This window comes from Sinocyclocheilus rhinocerous, unplaced genomic scaffold (genome assembly GCF_001515625.1).
Source record: "Sinocyclocheilus rhinocerous isolate Xijiao unplaced genomic scaffold, SAMN03320098_v1.1 scaffold562, whole genome shotgun sequence".
In the NCBI taxonomy this organism is placed as follows: Eukaryota; Metazoa; Chordata; class Actinopteri; order Cypriniformes; family Cyprinidae; genus Sinocyclocheilus; species Sinocyclocheilus rhinocerous.
In genome coordinates this window covers 1,178,247-1,196,966 of record NW_015641608.1, presented here as the reverse complement: position 1 = coordinate 1,196,966, position 18,720 = coordinate 1,178,247, and the positions used below count along the sequence as shown (strand labels likewise).

At 37.7% G+C, this 18,720-nt stretch overlaps 1 protein-coding gene across 2 annotated transcripts in view; it reads right to left on the bottom strand.

Annotated features, from left to right (window-relative positions):
• Nucleotides 1-18,720, bottom strand: part of LOC107755248 (sec1 family domain-containing protein 2-like) — a 141,578-nt gene that overhangs the window by 108,213 nt on the left and 14,645 nt on the right. For both annotated transcript variants that reach the window (XM_016571970.1, XM_016571969.1), the window contains exons 3-4: nucleotides 14,952-15,079; nucleotides 9,144-9,319 (exon numbers count right to left, since the gene is read on the bottom strand). In XM_016571970.1, the coding sequence (XP_016427456.1) occupies nucleotides 9,144-9,319; nucleotides 14,952-15,079 (304 nt within the window). The remainder of the gene's footprint in view (nucleotides 1-9,143; nucleotides 9,320-14,951; nucleotides 15,080-18,720) is intronic.

Below are 18,720 nucleotides of genomic sequence, written 5' to 3'. Positions count from 1 at the left end.
AATAAAAGATAAACAAACTGCCACCTTTGCCATCTGATGGGTGTTGTCCAAAACCACTGGTAGGTACTAAAAAATAAAAAATAAACTACATTTGATGAGTAACAAAGTTTGCAACCATTAACAAGTATGTTCTGTATAGTATGAATGTGTGTAGTATGAATGATATCAGGACATACTATATCCACCATGTTGTGAGGAACTGTGTCCAAAATTGCATACTGTCTAGGTAGGGTTGGGCCGATAGACAATGCTATCAACCATCGCCGATGGATGAGACATCATGATGTTGAGCTGGCATTGTGATTCCTCAGCACCCTCCCTTCCGCAACCTGCCGCATCCCAATACCATGTTCTGAAAGGAAATGAAGTGTACTACGGAACCCCTAAAGGGAATAAATACGAGATGGGAGGAAAAATATTTATTTCAATACTTTCTCTCGCAATTATATCATTGGGTAATCATACTGTATATAATTTGCAGGCATCAGGGAGCCGCTATTAATATGCAGGGCTTTTGAATGCACACTCGCTTACTTTCACTTTTGAGATTCGCGATCACACGCCCTCTGTGTATACTACGGAGTGGCAGTACTTACCATACATTTTACAAGACTGTTTGTCAGTGGTGCTCAGGATCTGCAAATCATTCGCCATCATCCTGTCATCTCTCCTTACTCTGTTTATGTGGTAAGTGAAATTTTATCTACTGTAATGTGACAGGCAGCCTTTAGCAAGCGGCTAACCGTGTCCCTTTACTGGCTTCGTAGATCGTGTTATTTGTTTTCCGTGCCTTTCTGAATATGGATTCATGCTTTGGGCCCCCGCTCCCCCACGATGTCATTGTCCATCACGATGTTTCACTGTAGACATCGTCCAAAGCCAATTTGGTAGACATCGCCCAACCCTACTAGTAGGTACTACATTTGGTTTGAAACTTACTTTTCAACCGTTAAAAATAAGTATTAATTAAAGTTCACCCAAAAATGAAAATTCTGTCATTAATTATTCACCCTCATGTCATTCCAAACCGGTAAGACCTTTGTTCATCTTTAGAACACAAATTAAAATATTTTTGATGACATCTGAGAGCTTTCTGATCCTGCATAGACAGCAACGAAGCTAACTCGCTCAAGGCCCAGAAAGGTAGTAAGGACATCGTTAAAATAGTCCATGTGATATCAGTGGTTCAACCGTAATTTTATGAAGCTATGAGAATACTTTTTGTTCGCAAAGAAAACAAAAATAACGACAATTTCTTCTCTTCTGTATCAGTCTTAGATGCGTATTCATGAGACTACCACAATGAGCCGCCATACTGCATGTTGCAGTTTCTCCCATTCAAAGTCTTGGTATATATTCGTGGACGCACTGCTTCCATAATTGAAACTGTACTATTCCATGAGGTCATTGTCATATTCGTAAAGAGCAGAAAACAGAAACTGATGTCTAAGGTCACATGACAATGCCAATAGGGCAGATATAGCACGTCCAGACTGTATTCATATTATACACATGCATACCTAAAAAAAAAAAAAAACTTTATTAATGGTCAAGAAGTAAGTTCTTCATCAAATGTAGTATATACTCTGACAGTATGAGAATTCAGACACAGCTAGAGTGTAGACTAGACAGATAAGAGAGATGAGAGGAAATAGAGAAGGAAATCAACAGATGAACGATCAAAGCAGAAGAGAGATGAAATGATTCAAATTTAAACATTAGAGTGACAGATTTACAAAGAAAGCTAGAGAGAATGTAACTCTTGCAAGCTGGGACCGGCTCCAGGGCACATGTGGAGGGGCGGATGAAGGGGTCTACAGAGATGCTTTTTAGGGATCTGTGAGGACTGTCAGACAGGGCTGCAGGAAAAACAAGGGTGTTTGGACAACGGGTCAAAAACGAATACGCTCGCGCCCACGCACACATGAGCTAGATGCACATTCATACTGGAATAACGGCACGCGGTTTACTCCCACAGTGTTCACGCATGTGTATGGGGGAGGCAAAACAAGCTTGCTGTGTTAGTGAGGTCAGAAAGCCCCGATACTGTCCAGAAAGCGTCTCTGCGTGTGTGTTAGTGTGCATACAGTTAGATATTATCCAGGACGAGGTACTGGGCTCCAGGCAGAGGGGAGTGGGTTGACCTGAGGGTGGGTTACGGGTTCAGAGGTCAAAGGTGAAGTGCCATAACTTTGTCTGTGTGCGTGTTAATGACGGCCTGGAGCCACTGATGCAGTTTAACAGAGTGCATACATGTGCATTACCCATCTCTTTTCAAAAACAAAAAGAGACACAGAAAAGATGTCTTCAGCTCCAGATGTGTCAGTATGGAGATTTAGTTTGGTCTGTGGATGTAATGTAATGAGAAATTTAATAAGAAACAACAGTGTCAAAGATAAAAAGGAAGTAATTTTTAAACAGCCTAGAAAGATTAAAATTTAATGACCATCAAATAAAAAGTAATAACATATATTCCTTTCACCTTGAATACATGTGAGTTTAAATTCCTTAATTATTATTTTCGAAAACATCATGACTTTGTTGATCACATGATGTGACTTTGATTTGGTGGACAAATCTTATCAAATATTGAAAATACATTAACAAAATAATGCTTATTTAAAACAAAAAAAAAGTTAATTACATGTACAACATAAATGATATATTTTCATTACATGTACAAATTGTATTTTTTAATGTATAGTTTTTTTTCATGAATAAAGCTGGACCAATAAAATTGCCATGTCATTAAACCACCTTTATTCTCTTGGTGGAATGACTGAAATCTTATATGGCATAATAAGTCATTTTAACAAATATATGACAATACAGTAACAGTATATGTAAATAAATAGTTGTTTTTGCAAGAAATACAATCCCGAAATGTTTTATGCATCACATAATCATGTATTACCGCCCATTTTCAATAATCTACTGACTTAAATACTTAAATCAGTGTATATATATATATATATATATATATATATATATCATTAAGCCTGTCATCAGTGCATAAAAAGAATATTTATGTATCTAGAGTTAAAATGAATTACTCAAAATTAGTAATGCATTGTAAATATGAGTAGATGAGCCACATAAGCCATCATAAACAGCCGATATGCACAGCTGCATTTGTGACTGCAGAGTCTCTACCAGTTGATGTATTTTAACATTGATAGCATACTGTCATACCACCCAGTCCTAAGCTGCATACTGAGGATGAGCAGAATGAGAAGGTTTAGAAAAGAAAGAAAGAGATCAGAGCTGAAGCCTTTCTTTGTAGAGTTCTGATAAGTAAACAGGACTCAAGCTGAACTGAAGCAGAATGAATCCCTGATAGTGTGTGGGGTGGAGGAAGTCAAAGGTCACAGGTCCACTACTGCAGTATTAAGAGCACATTTACCACACAATTAATCAAATCTTCAGTCAGCCACTAACACCACTGCCCTTTGAAGGACCTCAGAACATCTGAAAACATCTTACACTACATACATACAGATAACACAAACATCACTAATACTATAACTCCCACTTATGGGCCATTTACATCCATCTCAGGTAATCTGATCACAAATGGTCACACAAGACAGATTGTTGTTTACAGTTGCTAGTAACATGCATCTGTTGTGATCGGATTTCCAGGGGTCTCTGATTTTGTTACTACATACATCACTTGTCAGTGTGCCTGTATGTTGTTAAAGTAGCGCTGGGTAATAAATCGCCATTCACAATATCCATAACAAACATTTGAGTAATTTTCAATATTTAGCTTACATCTAGATGATCGAGTGCATGTTGCTAAAAAGTCTGCATACTCAGTGTTTCTGTATGAATGAGAGATTCATCATTCAAGTACATGTAACGGCGATCTTCTCAAGGAATATCATATAACCAAGATATGTTTTCATCCATGTTTTAATTCCTACAGTACACGATTTCTGTTGTGCAGCACCTTATTTGACCACTAGATTACTAGATACCATTTTTGATAAGAAATTTGTATTAAATCATAAAACAAACCAGTTACAAGCAAGGTTATTTTCGGAAACGGAAACTAAAACTAAGATGAAAACGATTGATGAAAAAACTATTTCGTTTACGTTCTCATCCCTTGGCGGAAAAATATACGAGCTGTGTGGCGCCGTCGGTTTAGGGAAATACCTGTAAATGGCGCATTGCGCAGGTGAGGTTATCTTATGGAGAGACGCAAAGCAGTTTAAAGCAGAGTCCTGCACGGGTCCTGTTTGGTAAACGTGCACCAGCAGTACTTAACAGCACACTCGACCCGTTATCCAACAGCAGCACTAATTTAATTCTGTACCAAACCAGACCCGTTTGACAAAGACTGCGAGTCGCGAACCGCACCCGCATTAAATCTATTACATCAGGTAGGCAAAATTTTTTATTTTTCCAAGATGCCTTATTGCCTTTTATGCTTTCTTTGGCCTGCGCTCTGGAAGTGATCTGTTAATTCTGCAGAACTTTCATTAAAACTGAAACTAAACTATATAAAAACTAAATAAAAATGTGTTCACAAAATAAAAACTAAACTAAAACTAACAACAATATTAATGAAACTAATAAAAACTAAACTGAATTGTATAGCAAATTTGAAAACGATATTAAAATAAAACTAATTTAAAAATTCAAAACTATAATAACCTTGGTTACAAGGAATGCATTTCATTCCTTATTAATGGTATGAAATATATATTGTCATAAATATCGCCAGTGAATGATATAGAAAAAATATTGCGATAATATTTTTGGCCATGTCGTGTCTTGGTGGCACCATTCAAGTTTCTTCGCTAAATTTAAAAATCTACATAAATAATACAACTCTGCTAAATAACTCCAGTGCTTCTTTACCTAATAACATGTTCGACACCATAATTGGAGTGTTTTGAAAAAAATGACATTTAGTATGAATATGATTACACACTCAGTATGATGGGCAGTCAGGTAACGGGAATGGGTGAAAGAAAGCACTCATTGACAGCTCTTCTTGACCACAACACCCTCAACAGCAAACACTCTCTCACATGCACACATACCCCTGCCAGGGCTGCACACCAGCCGTACCAGACTCAAGGGCATGATGCCCACCTTTCCTCAGCTTTGTGTCAGCTTATTAACTTTAAGCTGTTCTTAGTTGGAACCATCTTAGTGGGAAAGCAGAAGTCAAAGAAACCCAACCTGTCAAAACTTACAGCCATAGTCAACAAATCAGTGCATTACTGTCATTAACTAACGTTACAGCCAAGGCCATAGCTTTAGCAAGGACACAGTCACCTGACAACTCCTGTTTTAAAAGATATATTATCCAGTCTGTGAATTCTCCACTGAACACAAGATGGACGAGCAATGTTGAAATACATAAATAAACACTAATAAATACTTTTATATAAGGCCTTTATACTTCAAAATAAAATAAATCCAATATGGCGACCAAGGGAAGTGAAGTGATCCATAAACTTAGCTTAGCTAATATCAAACTGTATTGAAATCGACCATTATGAGTACCTAAGTATCAATAAAAATAGTTCAAACTATGCTAAAATATATTATAACCAATAATTGTTTACTGTTTATTTTTATTCTTATTACAGTATCATGCTGTAAGCTTAGCAACATGTCAACATCAAACTCTACTTTTTTTTTTTTTTTTGTTGCAAGTGTAGAGTGCTCCAAATCTGTCACTTATGAGCTTCCATTATACTTGGGATCATGCTATCTGTGTAGGCAGCAGACAGCAAACTAGTTTTGGGAACAGAGCTACAGACTTAGTGCAGCACGGTGAGGCCTGGTTGGATGGGCGCCTTTATTAACACTATGCAGCTTTCCCGTACTGCGCCCCAGGAGGGTGAGAGAGGTAACCATAGACCTGAAGAATGAGCCTGTCTCATGCCAGTATTTTTAATAAAACAATTTCATTCTCCGGTTTCAGAAATCCAGCATACAAATATCAGAGGAAAAACATCAAATGGAAAATAAATTGAAATATAATAAACAAGGGGAGAGAGGAAGAAAAATAACTCATTTTATTTATTACCTCGGGAAAATCAGAGATCCTGTTACGGCCGATGTTTAGAGTGCAAACAGAAACTAGCATGATTTTCTCAAGGCTGAATGCAGACATTTGATGTCCCACAGAGAGCCTTATAATTACAGAATATTGACTTTTTAAGGCACACACACACACACACACATACACACACACACACACACACACAGAGTGGGTAACATTAAGACAATCATGCTAATGGAGCACTCCAAAACGTCAAGAGACAAACTTCCATTAAACACTTCATGAAGTATTTATATGCCTATGCAAGAAGTCTTCTATGCTAACAAATGCTGTATTTATTTGATCAAATCAAATAGTTTTAAAATTGTATTGATCCAAAACTTTTGTATTGTGTTCACTACAGGTTAAATTTCATCTCCTTTCTAAACTCTTTCTATTAATTTATAAAGAAACCTGGCAGTTTCCCTAAAAATTTAAATTTTAGTCATTTACTAATTCATTATTCATTTACTCATGTCATTCCAAACTTGTATAGCTTTCTTTCTTCTGAGAATGTTTAAAAAAAAAAGATTTATTGTCAATAGTCTCCAATGATTTTCTGACCCAGTTGACTTTACAAAATATATTTTGTGTGTGTGTGTTCCGCAGAAGAAATAAAGTCATACAAGTTTTTGGGTGAACTATCCATTTAATAAAAGCAGAGATGGAGCATGCATTACAGCAGGTAGTGCTGCTCTTTTTATATAGCTTGGTTGCAAACAAGTGATTAGCATAATGTTTTACATGTTAGTAAACACCTTGTCCTTCTTTTTCCCCCAGAGCGATGATGATCACTGGAGAGCTAAAGGTTTATAAGCTTGTGTGCTGATTGCTGTTTAGCTGTTTGGCGGTTTGGCTGATGCGGCCGGTCTGGCCTGCTTTAGCTTCATGTTTTTCCTGATTTGTTTTAATGAGTTCCTATGGGCTGAGCTTTCCCGCTGATCTCTTTACAGCCACAGGAACCAGAAACTCCATCAAAAACAGTCTGTGAAAACTAATAACGGACTAGTGAGAGGATATTAGTCTGGAACACACTTTTCTGCATGCTCTAGAATGGTTAAGATATTTTGATAAGTTCAACCCTCTAATAAAACCTTTTTTTAAACCTCTATAAATACTTAATTTTGCCTTTTCTCCTCTCTCTTGGCTTGCTGTCTTTCTACATTTCCTATTAAGGTCTCTGTCCTTTCTCTCTACCCACGTCTCCCTTACTCCCTCTGTCCTCTACATATTTGACCCTTGACCTGTGATGTGATGCACACGCGTGTATCCGCCCCAGACGGGCCTCTGAAAGCATTTTTTTTTCACTTTTGCATCCTCAGAGAGCTAAACACCCACTGGAGTACTCAGATCCAAGCTGCCTCACAACTCTACTGATGCTTAAAGAATCTCTCTGTTTTTCCCCAAAGCCAAACACAGGGTGTTTACTGAGAGCTGTGGCCAGTTAGGCTGTTTACTCACTCACTCACTGCACCTGCAGACACCAGAGTAAACTATAGAGAGTACAGTACTAACAGCAGGACAGAACCACCAAGCTAAAAGTAACCAGTACACATTACATTAAGATGAAATACTTAACAAACATGATATACATAGCACCTGATATTCTGATAATCAAACTGTAACAAAAATATCCCTACTGTGTTTTTAAAACAAACCTTTGTTTATCAGGCCATTAACGTTTCTTAGAATCTAACAAAGACAGACAAACTGGTTTAACTAGACAAACTGGTTTAACTAGTTGGTTGGTTAGATGGTTGGATTTTAGTTGGTTCAGTTGGATGGAGGGATGGATGGATTTTAGTTGGATGGAGGGGTGGATGGATTTCAGTTGGTTTAGTTGGTTTATTTGGATGGAGGGGTAGATGGATGGATTTTAGTTGGTTTAGTTGGATGAAGGGGTGGATGGATGGATTTGAGTTGGTTTAGTTGGATGGATAGATTTGAGTTGGTTTGGATGGATGGATGGATTTTAGTTGGTTTGGATGGATGGAGGGGTGGATTTTAGTTGGTTTAGTTGGAGGGTTGTAAGGAAGGATGGATGGATGGACTTTAGTTGGTTTAGATTTAGGGGTAGGTGTATTTTAGTTGATTTAGCAGGAGGGATGGAATGAGGACAGATAGATCAATAGACAGGTGTAGTTAGATAAATGGACGGATAAATGGATGGGTATGGATTGACGGAAATGTTCAGCTGGATGGATGGATGGATGGAAGAATGAGTAGACGGATGAATGAATGGATGGATCGGTAGATGAATAAGTGGATGGATGAATGAATGGATCTGTAGATGGGTGAGTGGATGGATGCATGAATGGATGGATCAGTAGGTAGACGGCTGAATGGATATATACAGTATATAGGTTTAGTTGGAGAGATGAACAGAGAGATGGATGGATGGACAGATGGATGAGGACTGATCAACGTACAGGTGTTGCTAGATTAGATGCAATTAGATGTATGGTAGACAGATGGATGGACGATGAATGGAATAGTAGATGGTTGGACGGATAGACTTAGTTGAATGGATGGATAAGTTTAGATGAATGGATGGATGAATGAGTGTATGGATGGATGGATGGACAGATGGGTAAAATAACGGATGATTCAATGGATGGAGGGATGCCAGATTGTCATGACTAACAAGATAATATATATTCTAGTGTACAGAGTGATATAACTGGAGAAAGAGAGCTAGAATACATTCCTGTGAAATCTATTAAATGTCCAGGAGCTCTACATAATTACTGCCACAGAACAGAGCCAACAATAAATATCTAAAAAAAAAAACTTTATTCATGGATTATCCAGCTCCAATAATTAAGAGTGTATAACTGGTTTAAAATGATTTCCAGTGATCTTCTAAGATTCAAGGTGCTGTTTCAGTAAATATTGATTGTCCTTTAAAGCCATTAACACTCAAACAGTACAAGACAAAGAGAAAGACAGACCTAAAGAAATCACTTAATCTTTGACTCTCACAATAGAGTTATGTAACATACTGCATTCGGGATCTCATAAATCAGAACTCTATAGCCTGTTATTGACAGATTAGTGAGCTGTGTGATTGGCTAACCTGCAGGAGGAGTCTCTCAAAAGCAAGGCAGGCGTCCCAGCGCGGGAGGGCAGGATGACGGAGAGCTTGAGCAGCAGCCAGTCCCAGCTGTAGGACCCCACTGTGACTTTCCAGAGCTCCCCAACTGTCCCGAAACAACTGCACATATGAACAAAGCTGTTCGGCTGTAACCCGCCCTGAGAAAGAGAGAAAAAACATAAGCATCCTATTTAAGCTGTCTTGATTCAACAGTTACACAAAACAACATTCAGTCATTCTGAATTCAGTGTTTACCTTCAATCGTATCTTTGGTGTCAAACAAAGCTTCAAACACTGTTTGAACTCCAGAAAAAAAATGTACTTCAGTCCCCATCAATGCAAATCCGTTGGCATCATACAAATTTACTGGGCATACACACACACACACTGTGGTAAAGGAGCGTAAACACACAGCTCATCCTGTAGAACAGTCTCTTCAATGTGTTATGAACTCACAAATACTTATGATACTACAGCAAACCATAATATTATTACTAGGAAATAACTCAGCATAACTCAGTGTACGTGTTCAAGTTTATTTGCGAATGTATATGTATGTTTAGTTGTAACAAATGTAAAACCATGTTTACTATGTGAGTATATAGGATGCTCAAATTGTGAATGAATCATTCTTTTGAAACTGTTCAATTTCCTAATTTGTTCAAACTGATTCACAACTAAAGCACAAAATGCCTCAGGAGAAACTATGGGAAAACTTTGGACTGAAGTAAATACTTGGAAAAAAAAAATCAGCGAATCGTTCATTGAACCACTTCAAATGAACTGATTCACTAAAATTATTTGAACTTCCTAATGCTATTCAAAGCAAGAGTTTAATGAGTTTTACTTAAACAGAATAATACTTAAACAGGCACACAATGCGAGGTAGGGGAGATCATTTCTACCTACATAGAATGACCATCAGCACACACTGATGTTCAAACGCACCACCAAACCACAACACACATGCTTCGGTTCCTCCATGTGTGTTGAGACTGAATGTTTGGAAGAATGATGGATCTAAAGGGCACACTGCTTGGTAACCTCATGTATGAGATACAAGCCAAAAATATAAGAGTATGCTTGATTTAGGCTGATGTATCTCTCACTCAGAGTGTTTATATGTGGTCAGTCTCTACTAGAATACAAGTCTCTACGTTGGCATGTTTCAGCCAAAAACACTCCAACACAGAAACACATCCTCACTGACCCTGGTGTTCCCTTAAGGGAGCTTGCAAAGACAGGAAGAGATGGTGAGAGGGAAAGAAAGGGATTTCATGTAGCAAAGCACTTTACTCCATCTTGGCCTAACTGTTTACCCTTTTAGCTGATAAATATAATTTAGCTTTTAAATTACACATCTAATTTGTTTGATCAAATAGAAAAAAATTATAAACATCTGTACAATTTCTGTACAATTACATCATATAATTCATGCTCAAATTTCTAAAGACAAAAGATTCAAACACAAAAAATAAGGAGGTGGGTGGAGGCAGGGAGCGTTTCAAGACAGTGAGGAGGTCTGAGGGACCCAGAAAGTCTGAGGGTGAGGGGGGTTCACATTAACTCATAGAGTCACATCGCTATGTTGTTGCTATGAACCAGCACCAGATGTGGGAGTATATCCTGTGCACCAGTTCAGCCAATGTTTGCTTTAGTCCAGCCAAATGCACACACACGCAAAAAGAGACAGAAAGTGCACAAACAGAATGAAAGTTGGCTTGAATATAACTAGAGCAAGCCACGCACCAACAGCAAAATCAGGCAGACATCCAGAGGGCGGTTATGCGATAGAAGATTGAGATTGAATCATTGGCGGGCTGAGCACAGAGCCCTGTGGTTCTCCTCAAGGTCATTTTCTTAAGATGACAGATTCACAAGATGATTCCAACCCCATTACAGCCCAAATTTCACAAACATACAATTTACTGGTGTTTTGTAACCATGCCTCTTGAGAAACACTTACTTCTATGGGAACTCTGTGTATTTTATTTAAAATTTGAAATTGAGGAAATCACACATGTTAGTAAGACATCAGGTAGTAGACTTAAGACATGCACACCATACTGCACTCCTGCAGACAAAAGTCAAACTCTAGGTGGAGGTGAGGGGGACAACAGACCTCCAAAACTGCAGTAAAATCTGGATGTGCAAGTCTGGAGATGGTTTATGGTTTACGGGTCTAGAACCTTTTCCAACTACTGCAAACTAATTGGCTAAAAATCACTGTAGGGCAGAGAGCAGATGCATATGAAAATTGTTTGACAACTGGCAAAATGAAAAGACAGTTGGGGGTAATCCAAAAAGGCACAACCGCTAACCCCATAAACCCTTTTTCTCAATAATGAACACTTCACCAGCTCATTTGTATGTAATGAATCAGGGGAAATGTAGTCCTCTGATGTCCATGGCGACATTCTGTGGGTGGCTGGGTTAGGGAAAATGGCGGCACGGTCTAGAAAGACCAGTCGAATTTTGCCAGCTCATAAAATAAATAATGTTGAGAAAATGGATTTTGTTCCAGAAATATCCAAAGACTGAAAAGGGCTATTATAGATTGAGTCAGCCTTAGAAAGCTCTAGCAAAATACCCAAGAATCACTCAGCATAATTTGTTGGGCACAGCTTCATCAGGAAAAAGAGAGAGAGGTCCAAGCAGACCAAAAACTGGAAGAGAAATAAGAGAGACACGGAGCACTAACCATCACATGACCATGAAACAAGGGCTGAAAGTACATAAACACACACAGTGAAGCAATGACCCACAGTATGTACACGCAGACAAACACACTCACGTTCACACAGTGAAAAAAGACCAGCAGAGTTCACATACATGCAAAAAGACCACCAGAGCACACTCATATTTTACGACAGCCCATCAGAATAACGCATCTGATGCTACAAGATGAACAAAAAACAAAATCTATAACAGCTGTGACTGCATTGCAAAGAAAAATACTGTATGTATGTGTGTGTGTGTAACTTGTTCTGTTTGATACGCAGTATGATTGTTCTGGCACTATAAAAATTCTGTTGGCTTGAAGATCAGGAAATAACTGTGATCAAGTGAGAATGATTGGCTGAAGTTTCTGTACTGTAAGAGTGCGAGTGCTTTGGAAGAACAGCCCTGTGTGTTGTTGAATCAGAACTGTTTAGCAATATAAACCCACATTGGCATGATATTCTCTTACTCTCCTAAACATACACACATTGACAGATGTGCATGCTGTCACACTAACCAGAAGGGCACTCGCTTTATAGGATTTGACAGTTAAATTTGCAAACAAACACACAGAAACAGCAAAAAGGGTTGTCTTGTTTGCATATTTAAAAACATAAATGAGAAGACCTGCAATGAGTGTGTGAGTCAGTTTAGAGGTTATGGTCCAATGAACTATTGCCCTGTCATTTAGGGTGTATGCTTTTGCTAGACCTTCAGATTCAACAAACTGGTGGTTGACAGATGAGAACTGTTAAAATGTTGCACTAAACTATACTAAAACTGTTCAACTAAACCGACAATGGTAGAAAGCTGTTGTACCTATGCTGCTGAACTAAACTAACCAAAATAGGTAGGAAAGAATGTATAACCAAAACTATTGATCTAAATAATAAAATCTAGTGGAAAACAATTGTTGAACTAAAGTAACTAAAACTAGTGGAAAGCTGTCAAACTGAACTAAATAGGCTTGGTGGAAAACCTGTAACATTCAAACTGGTTAAAACGGTTACATTAACATGGTTGAACTTAAACTGATGTGTTAAACTAAGGGCCAGATTTACTATCAGCTTGCTCCAACGCAAACCCTCATTAAAAGGATTAAAACCCTCGCTAAAAAAGTACTGTCAGGATTTACTAAAGACACGCAGTGGGAAATTATCACTGAAAAGGCATGGACAGTTATTTTTGCAAATCACCTTACTGAATATGCATTTGTAGAAGTTTCCTTTTTGATCAATAAATTTATGGGAGAAGAGTATTTAAATGAATCACGCAACACGATTTACTAAGATTTGCACTCGTCAATTCACTGATGGTATTTGCATTATTTGCAATAATGATGGCATTATTTAACGTCGAAAAATGCATGTCTTAAAGCAGGCGGTAATTTGTGCTGTTCTTGGTAGATTGCGCTGGTCATTATGGAAATTAGATGTTGCGTCTGTGTTCTTTATTGTGCACCTTGTCAGTAAATCACCCACAGAATTTTCTCCTCCCATCGGTGCTTTTATGGAATTGTGCAATAATGCTAATAAAGTAAATCTGGCCTTAAAACTGCTGAAAAAATGCTAAACTAAAACGGAGTAAAAAGTTGTCACTGTACACTAAATCTGTTGAACTAAACTAGTTAAAACTGTTGGAAAGCTGTTGCACTAACTAACTGAACTAACTAAACTAAAACTAACTAAACTAAAAAAAAAAAACATTTACTCTATATTGTTGAAATATACTAACTTTGATGAATGTAACACCAAAATTGTTAAACTAAAACAGTTGAAAACAGTAAAACTAAATCAGCTATAAAACTGCTCAATTACAACAAATCTGCTGAAAAACATTTACACTAAAATTGTTGAACTAAGCTAGAACTAAAGAAAATCAGAAGAACTTTTAGACTAAAAATGTTAAAAGTAAAAATGGTCAAAATAAAACTGTCCAGCTAAACTAAAATAAACACTGCAGGAACAGGCAAACTAAAACTTTAGTTTTTCCACATAAGTCTTCTACTCTACAACACTCTATTCCCACTGATTATAGTTATTGTGTCTGTGTGTATTTAAGAGCTCTGTACATGTCTTACATGCCTGTGAGTATTTTTACCCCTCATTTCAGACTCTATTGCTTAACTTATGAACAGTAGAGCACCTCTAGAACATATGTGTGTGTGAACATGTGATCCCACATGAGGTTCATATTTCCTCAGTGGCCACATGGGCTTCCTGCCCATCTGTAGTACTGCTCGCTGTCTGAAGAAGGTGCTGTGGGTCTTTGACTAAAAGCCACTGAATCTTACTGGCTCCCCGTCTCCTTCTTGTTCCTCTTTTCTTCTCTTTCTGTCTTCAACACTGAATCTCTCTCTCTATTGTTCACTATGTTTGTCATGGCTATTGATGTAAAATCTACAGTAAAACGTTTTTGAATATACCTTACACAGTATTGTGCAGCAACACACACAAACTGCAAAAAAAGCTTGCATAAATGTACAAGAAAGTTCTGTAAAGCCACAGGAGGCTCTTTGTTTGGGCACAATGCCTAATTTGTATTCTGGCAGAAATTAAAAGTTTATAGCATCGCTGTCATTTGCGGGTAAATTTACCTTTACTAATCAAATATAAGCTTTGGATTTCTGGATTCACACTCATTCGGAGTCAATAATCCAGTGGTGTTCTGAGTATTTTAAAGGGATAATTCACCCAAAAAAGAAAATTCTGTCATTAAAGTCATTATTTTTGTTTTCTTTGGCCACAAAAAGTATTCTCGTAGCTTCATAAAATTACGGTTGAACCACTGATGTCACATGGACTATTTTAACGATGTTCTTACTGCGTTTCTGGGTCTAGGAGCAATTCAGTTACATTGCTGTCTATGGAGGCTCAGAAAGCTCTCGGATTTCATCAAAAATATCGTAATTTGTGTTCTGAAGATGAACTAAGGTCTTATGGGTTTGGAATGACATGAGGGTTAGTAATTAATGACATAATTTTCATTTTTGGGTGAACTAACCCTTTAATGCTGGTAGGGAATAGGTTCTCAATGTCTCATGTAGTTGAAATGTGGGCGTGGCCTTACCTAGACTCATTTTGATTGGCAGGTTCTCTTTGCTGGCTGCCTCGACCAGTTGTCTCCTCACTTCCATCACTGCCTCCTTTTGCTTAGCAACCAGCATTGTCTCCCACAGCAACCGTGCAGTGGCAGATCTGTGGAAAACAGGCCAGGTAATAAGGACTCAACCTCTTTTATTTATAATTCACATTACCCATAAATGCAAGAGCTAGAAGAGAAACGACATCAGAACAAAAGACTTTAATAATGCATTATATGTAATACTGATATTAATTATTATCAAAACCATAGTGATTTAGAAGCCAGTGTTTTATTTGATTTGATTTATTTAGTACTTTTACAAAACAAAACCATGTGATGAATTGGTGATGATTTGATTTGACCCTAAGGGGTTGCAAAAGAGTTTAGCAAAAGAGGGTTGCCCAAAGAATGAGAAGATCTTCCACAACAGTGTTTCTCTATTCAAAGATACACTACTACTGGATGACAAAGAGCTAACAATATCAAAAACTATAAGAAAACTCAAACAAAGCAAAAAATGAATGTGTCAGTGGATGTGAGATGCCAAAGCTTTACTGGTTAACTAAAAGTTGTTGCAACAGAATTTGGGGTAACCTGGATTAAGCTATTTGCTCTAGGGCAGTTTTTCCATGAATGCAGGTCCACAAACCCCTATGGGCTCTTGAGGGAACTTCAGGGGGGTTGTGAGTTGATGGAAACCTAATAAATTATCATGTAAAACAGTATTTGATGTTTTGGGTTGTTTTTTGTGTGGTATGGTAACCTTTTGGTTAGCATTCAGATCTTAAAGGAGTAATTCACTTCCCAGAATAAAAAAATCCTGATAATTTACTCACCCCCATGTCATCCAAGATGTTCATGTCTGTTGTAAAGAAAATAAGGTTTTTGAGGAAAACGTTCAAAGGATTTCAATGGCGAACAACAGGTTAAATTTCCAAATAGCAATTTCAATGCAGCTTCAAAGGGCTCTACATGATCCCAGCCGAGGAATAAGGGTCTTGTCTAGAGAAATTATCCCTCTTTTTTTTTTTAAATTACAAATTTAGATACTTTTTAACCACAAATGCTCATCTTGCACTAGCTCTGCGATGCGCGACTTCACGCATTACATAATCATGTTGGAAAGGTCACGCACGGTTAATTCTTCGTCTGTATACTATACATCGATTCAAAAAGCTAGGGTAGGGCGAAAAACTCCATCTCATTTTCTCCTCCAACTTCAAAATCGTCTGACATCGCTGTTTTAAATTTTTTGCAAAGGGCATTTGACTTTCTTTCCATGTTCGCCTTGTAAACACTGGGTTGGTACTATTGCCAACGTCACGCGTGAACCTTCCAACATGATTACGCAATGCATGAGGTTGATCTAGTGCAAGATGAGCATTTGTAGTTAAAATGTATATAAATTTTAATTTTTTTAGAAAATGACCGATCATTTTGCTAGATAAGGCCTTTATTTCTTGGCTCTGATCGTGTAGCACCCATTGAAACTGAAATTTGGATCTTCAACCCGTTGGCCACCATTGAAATCCACTATATGGAGAAAACCCCTGGAATGTTTTCCTCAAAAAATGTATTTTCAACTAAAGAAAGAAAGACATTTTTATTCTGGAAGTGAACTAATCTTTTAAACCACTGTACAAGCTATTTCGGTTGTATGTGTTCAAGGCTATTCACACAGGACACATTATTACACAACATAATGGACCAGAATGTATGGGGTCTCGAGACCCAATAAAAGTTGAACTTCTTTTAACTTGACATGGCATCTTAAAAACGTGGCACCCAAGAAGCAGTCACATCACAACAGCCAAAGACAATCCATTAAGTAAGTGTTTACATAGAACAACAATTAAAAACAGTGTATATTGGCATGAGAACATGTCCCTAGTCTTTCTGTCTTGCTCTATTGACTATTCATCATTTTCAATCTCCTACCCATCCATCAGGAGTAAACAGATCCAGCTTAAGTAACTGTACAATCATTATTCAGCAAGGGTTTCTCAAATGATCTCCTCTTATGACATGTGATAATGAGGCATCATCATTCTGTTCTTCATCACTTGCTCCTCCTCTTCCTGTCTTTAATCATCTGCTGGATTGTGTGTGCGTGTGTGTTCCGGCTTATGTGCTGCTTGTCATATTAATCAGGCATTGGAAACTTCACACAAACCCTTGATAAGAGAAGTGACAGAATAAAATGAAATTGTGGGGGGTGGGCATGCAGCCTGAGAAAACATGTAAATAAGCAGAATTTTGAGGAAAGGACAAGAGGAGAAGAAGAAGAAGAAGAAGAGTAAAAGAATGAGAAATTGAGGGTGCAGGACATGAAACAAAGGACAAGAAATGCGAACGAGGCAGAGGAGAGACATGAGGCCAAGCGACGGAGGGTGGGAGTGTTTTACTGACACTGAAACCAAATGTTAAACCTGCTCCGTTTTACTTTTGCTCTTTTTGCTTTTCCTCTCTCCCTCTGTCTATTTCTCTCTCTCCCTTTCTAACAGTTGCCATGTGTTGGATCTCAGCTGTAATGTGTTCCAGACAGAGTTTTGGCAGTGCTAGAGAGAGGCCTGACTCCATTACTCCAAAAACGAGACAAAAAGTGGGGGAACAAAAATGAGGAGGACAAAAGCCTACATAATAAACATGGGGCTTGTTGTTCTAAAGCACAGACTTGTGTCGGGAATTACGAGCGGAGGGACAGTACAAAAACATGGCAGATAACGCAAGAACGTGAACTGGCTCAGTAATCTGAAGATACGCTAAATGTGACCAAAAAAAGGGGGGAAATTGGAGAAAAATAAGATCACATGATGGGCTGGTCACACTTCCTTGCCGATTCTTGCGAAAGTAGAAAATAAAAAAAAAAGAGTTAAATTTTTTTAACAGACTGTAAAAGCGAGGAATGCGGAGCCCATTGTGTTTTCAGATTACACTAGATTAAGCACCATGAAAGTAACCTAAAACAACAGACGAGAATATAATGAAGGTGTACATACACTACCAGTCAAAAGTCAGGACACACTTGAGTGAATTTATGTTTCCCATGATCGTAAAAACCTTTCCATCTGAAGTCATATGCTTAAATGCTTAACATTAGTTTAAGTAAAAATAAATTAAAATACATTAGATGAGCTTGACCAGCAAACAAAAAATAAAATAAAATAGAAAAAAAAAGAAAAGAAAAGAGTTTGGCCAGCTAAGAAAAACAAAACAAAACAACAAAAAACAAGAAATTAGTTTAGCCAGCTAAGAAAAACAAACAAACAAACAAAACAAAACAAAACATAAAAGAAAATAAGGGAATTCATGAATTGCATTGGCAAGCGAAGGAAAAGCAGTCAACAAACATCCAACATGTGAACTCCTTCAAAAGATAAACTATAAGATACTTCTGACATTTTCTGGTCAATACATAATTCCCATATTCAATTTGTGTAAATTCATAGTTTGGATGTGGAAAATAGCCTAAGAATGACTAGGTTTTGAGTGGTAGTAAATACAGACTACATCAAGGCATCTTAAAGAGATCTTTAATGGACGAGTGAATGTTCTGCAACCTTCAGCAAGCACAAATCTTTGAAACTCGGTCAAGTATGTTACATGTTTGTGGGTAGGTAGTGTGTCCGTTTCAATGAGGCTGAACTGATTTTGCATGTCGTAAACAGATGCACACATAGTCAGCGTAGTTTACATACCAGAGTTAAGACTGGACCCTCTCTGTGTGCATGTGTATTTCGACTCTGCGTGTATT